Source organism: Gymnoscopelus braueri (assembly GCF_963280865.1).
Source record: "Gymnoscopelus braueri genome assembly, chromosome: 10".
NCBI classification, from domain to species: domain Eukaryota; kingdom Metazoa; phylum Chordata; class Actinopteri; order Myctophiformes; family Myctophidae; genus Gymnoscopelus; species Gymnoscopelus braueri.
This window is the reverse complement of record NC_137611.1, coordinates 52,742,578-52,747,427: the sequence shown is the minus strand read 5'-3', so window position 1 is coordinate 52,747,427 and position 4,850 is coordinate 52,742,578. Positions and strand designations below refer to the sequence as shown.

At 40.1% G+C, this 4,850-nt stretch overlaps 1 protein-coding gene across 1 annotated transcript; it reads left to right on the top strand.

The window, feature by feature from the left end:
- Window positions 1-705: 705 nt before the first annotated feature.
- Window positions 706-1,296, top strand: LOC308094113 (transforming protein RhoA-like; the record flags this gene model as incomplete). The annotated part of the gene is made up of 1 exon (XM_080440573.1): window positions 706-1,296. One exon carries the CDS (start codon window positions 706-708, stop codon window positions 1,294-1,296), a length of 591 nt encoding a protein of 196 aa, XP_080296699.1.
- Between the last annotated feature and the right edge of the window lie 3,554 nt (window positions 1,297-4,850).

The window sequence follows — 4,850 nt, the reverse complement described above, 5'->3', positions numbered from 1 at the left end:
CACCTACATTGCACCACCTATCCGACCAATATGTCTGAGTCATGGGGGCTTTGTCAGAGTAGACGTTGTATACCTGTCTGTCTGTGTCCATTTCATGCCCACATATACGAATGAATGATTGCATTTTATTTGTGTAGCGCTTTTCCAAACATAGTTACAAAGTGCTTTACAGACATGTTAAAAACAGCAACATCAGCAAGAGACAAATGGAAATAAGGGGGGAAAAAGCATTAAAACAGCACTTTATAAGATGAGATGTGTTTTCAAAAGCGATTTAAAAGAGGACACTGACTCTGCTAACCTAAGATCCATCGTCTTTTATAGGAATACGTGAACGCACATTCAGCCTGGTTTAACGATCCTGGCTTGACAAAGCCGCTCCTTCTCAGCCCGGCTTAGCGTTCGTGGAACTGAATAAACCAGGCTGAACAGCGCAGGCTTGTCAAACCTGGATTTGCCTTTTAAACCAGGATAATTTAATTCTTCTTTCGTGAAATAGGCCCCCAGGTAGTAGCGAAACTGAAACAGAACAAAGCCCAATGTTTACAAACACAGAGGGGACGCATAAAGAGGTCGGAAAGGCGACTGCATTGATACAATCAGCCCACTGATGAGTGGGAGGAGCATGGGCAGTGGACAGAGTGGGAGACAACGCTCATCCTGCTACAAAAGCATTAGAAAACATTTCACTGGTGATCATACGCTATGGCAGCAATTAACAAGAAGCTGATCGTAGTGGGAGATAGAGATAGTGGGAAGACGTGTCTACTCGTTGTGTTCAGTAAGGGCCAGTTCCCAGAGGTTTATGTACCTACAGTGTTTGAGAACTATATCATGGACATTGAAGTGGATGAAAAACAGGTCGAGCTAATCCTTGTGGACACAGCCGGTGATGAGGACTATGACAGACTGCGTCCTCTTAAGTACCCAAATACTGATGTTGTTCTTATGTGCTTCTCCATCGATCGTCCGCAAAGTCTTCCGGACATCCTAAAGAGGTGGGCCCCAGAAGTTAAACACTTCTGCCCTAATGTTCCCATTATCTTGGTGGGAAATAATAAGGACCTGCGCGATGACGAGCACACCTGCAGGGAGCTGGCCAAAATGAAGCAAGAACCAGTGACACTGGAGCAGGGGCGTGACATGGCAGACAGGATCGGTGCCTTTGGATACATGGAGTGCTCTACAAAAACAAAGGATGGTGTGAGGGAAGTTTTAGAGATGGCTACCAGGCTGGCACTAAAACCTCGACGATGGGGAAAAAAGAAATGCGATTGCAAATGTCTTCTACTGTAAATGGAGGCGTGAGGACTGCTTCCTGCAACCCCCACTCCCCCAACCCACTCACAAAAAAAAACGTTTTACTAAAGGTAATGTCTTAAACACATTAACCCTGGCGTCCCTGTTATGGGCACAGAATGAAATTACAACATCTTAAAAATAGATCTACAAATTGTAACTGATGTGGATCTTGTGTATTTACTTAGGTTTAGGTTTATTTAATTGTACTAGAGGTTCAGGTTGCTGCACGGCCCTCACACCGTTGCACCGGCAATCCGACCCGTATGTCTGAGTCAAAGTGTCGGGGGCTAGAGCTGCCAGCCAGCAAATTGGTGCTACTGGGAACCAACGCACGGGCATCGGTCACGAGGACGTCCCACACTAACATACGTGGATGTAAGAGAATGATGCAGGAGCGCTAAGTACCAACGAACTGGCCAGATGTATGGAGAACCGGGATGACTGGAAGCAACGATGGAGTCTGAGTCTGAGTCTGAGGATGACCTAGAGAGAGAGAGACACCTTTGCACCGCCAATCCGACCCATGTCTGAGTCATAGTGTCGGAGGCTTTGTCAGAGTAGACGTTGTACCCGTCTGTCTGTCTCCCCTTTGTGCCCATGTATGGAGATCTCTGTATCTGTCTATATACCTACCTGTGTCCCTTTTTTGCCCACATATAGAGATCTAGGTTTGAGGTTTGTTTATGGTTATGTTTGAGTCAGAGTGACGTGGCCGTTTAATTTAGGATGTAATATATAGTTTTGTCTCCTTTTGTCTTGGTTTTGTTTATTTCATATTCTCTGGGAATAAAATATTGGAAATTATTGCAACCATTGTCTTTTGTTTTTCTTTAAAGATGTTTCGATATAACTGTACTGCCTTTTTTTTTCTTGGGGCAACAAATATTTTTGTCAAATTGAGAAATCAATAAACATAAATGATGTCACTTCATCGTACAACTAAGTATATATAAATAGACCTTTATTGATCCCTCAGGGTTTTCAAGAAGCAGCACAGCAGTTAGAGTTACAGAGTTACCGATACAGAGTAAGAAAAGTACTGTAGAATACAGCAATACAAAGGGAAGAAGTAACATTACAGAAGCACCACCAATAATGAACGACAGCATACAATAGTTTACACGTATACAACTAGCCTGCACTATGCAGAATAAAAACACACTAAATCAGTCTATAATAATCAGTGATACAGGGCTCGGGCAAACAAGGATATAGGGCTCAAGTTGTTAAGCAGAAGTGGTCAGGTTTTTGTCAGTATTCAATTTTTAATCCTTTAATGAGTAAATCGTCTCCATTTGAAACCTTTGTCAACGCATGATTATGTAATCAGAGAGATCAGCGAGGGATACTGCTGTGTGTCATACCGCACTTGCAAACTACAAATGCTAAAATCCATATTGTAAGTCACTCTGGATAAGAGCATCTGCTAAATGCCTAAATGGTAAATTGTAAAGTCCATGTATGTCCCAACAGCCAGTTCGTGGTAAGCTGCTATGTATACACTGTGACCCATATTCCTTTAATTATATGAAGTAATACTTGAGTACATGGAGTCCAAAATGTCCACTAAATGGAAACACTTTGTGTTTTTGTGTGACTATGTTACACGAGAACACCAAGTTTCCATGTTAGCTGTTGAGGCGTTTTGCCAAGTACAATGTTGAATAGCCTGGAGGGAAGATTGATCTGTGATTATTAATACACAAAGAAGATGACATAGTTGTCACTGACAGATTAAAAAAATATCCAGGAATTGGTCTGCTGGCAGTGTGCACAAGAAGGATGGTGCTGAACGGCCTATCAGTTTGTGAGACTACAGCTGCGGACAGACAGACCGACATGACAGAAAAGACAGACAGGGGATGACACATACAATCTTCAACCTCCTGCCGGAGAGAGTTTCCAGATCAGTCTATTATAAAAAATATAGTATTATTCATCCAAGTAGTTGTCAGTGGTGGAAAAAGTACTCAAATGTTTTACTTAAGTAAAAGTATCAATACTGCAATTTAGAAATACTCTGTCACAAGTAAAAGTCTGGAATTCAAAATTTACTTGAGTAAAAGTACAAAAGTATTGGCATCAAAATGTACTTAAAGTACCAAAAGTAAAAATACTCTTTATGCAGAATGACCCACTTCAAGTTTTCAAGATGTATAAAATCTTTTGAAAATTGCCGATCTACAAGCTCACAACGCGTCGCGATGTGACGCGTTGTGAGCTTGTAGATCGGCTATTTTCAAATAAAAATACTCCACTAAAGTAAAATACCTCAAACTTGTACTTAAGTACAGTACTTAAGTAAATGTACTGAAACAGATGATTACGGTCCTCTGAAGCAGTACAGTATACACTCCCCTCAACTACCTGTACCCTACGTCTAGTTCAGGGGTGGGCAACTTTGGTGATGCATGGAGAGGGCCACTATATTTCCACACTCACTCCAGAGGGCCACATTGCATACTGTTGGGCAGACACCTCTTATCTCCGTATTTAAAAAAAAAATCGTAAATGAATGCCGTACTTAATAATGTCTCACAAAAGTAGCAAAAATAGCCGATCTAAAAGCTCAAAACGTGTCGCACTGCGACGCGTTTTGAGCTTGTAGATCTGCTATTTTTTGCAATTTTTTTATTGGAATCCTGATTTTTATGTGCTATTTTTTAATTGGAATCCTGATTTTTATGTGCTATTTTTTTAATTGAAATCCTGATTTTATTGTGCAATTTTTTTATTAGAATCCTGAAAAGTAAAATTGTAATTACATTTCAAATGCATTTAGTTATACTTATATAAAAGACAGTATAATTGTAATTCTAGTCATTAAGCTACTAATATAGACTGAAGCAATTAAAGCGGGTCATGTTTGCATGTTTGGAATTGTAACAGCTGAAATCAATAATATATTGGGCCGCATTAAGTGAAGGTGGGTTCCCCCGGGCAGCCAGTTGCCCATGTATGGTCTCGTTGTTATTAACTCAACATGTAAGCTCAAAACATGTCGCATCATGACGCGCTGTGAGCATGTAGATCTGATATTTTAACTTTATTTTAAATTGTGAAAAATTAGTTTGGACAACATGATTTGCCCAAACTATGGATGCCAGGGTTTTACTTGTGATTAAAGGCTCATTCCCCTTTTTTACTCCCATCAACAAAGCTGGAATTTTGTCAATTTTGTGATAGTATTTGTCCGGTAATACAGTACTGTATCAACAGAAGTGATCAGATTTAGGTAATACAGTGCTGTGTCTACAGAAGTGATCAGATTTAGGTAATACAGTGCTGTGTCTACAGAAGTAATCAGATTTAGGTAATAATACAGTGCTGTATCAACAGAAGTGATCAGATTTAGATAATACAGTACTGTATCAACAGAAGTGATCAGAATTAGTTAATAATATAGTACTGTTTCTACAGAAGTGATCAGAATTAGGTAATAATACAGTACTGTAGCAACAGAAGTGATCAGAATTAGTTAATAATACAGTACTGTTTCTACAGAAGTGACTAGGACACACACACCCAGGTACTGATAACCTGCGGTG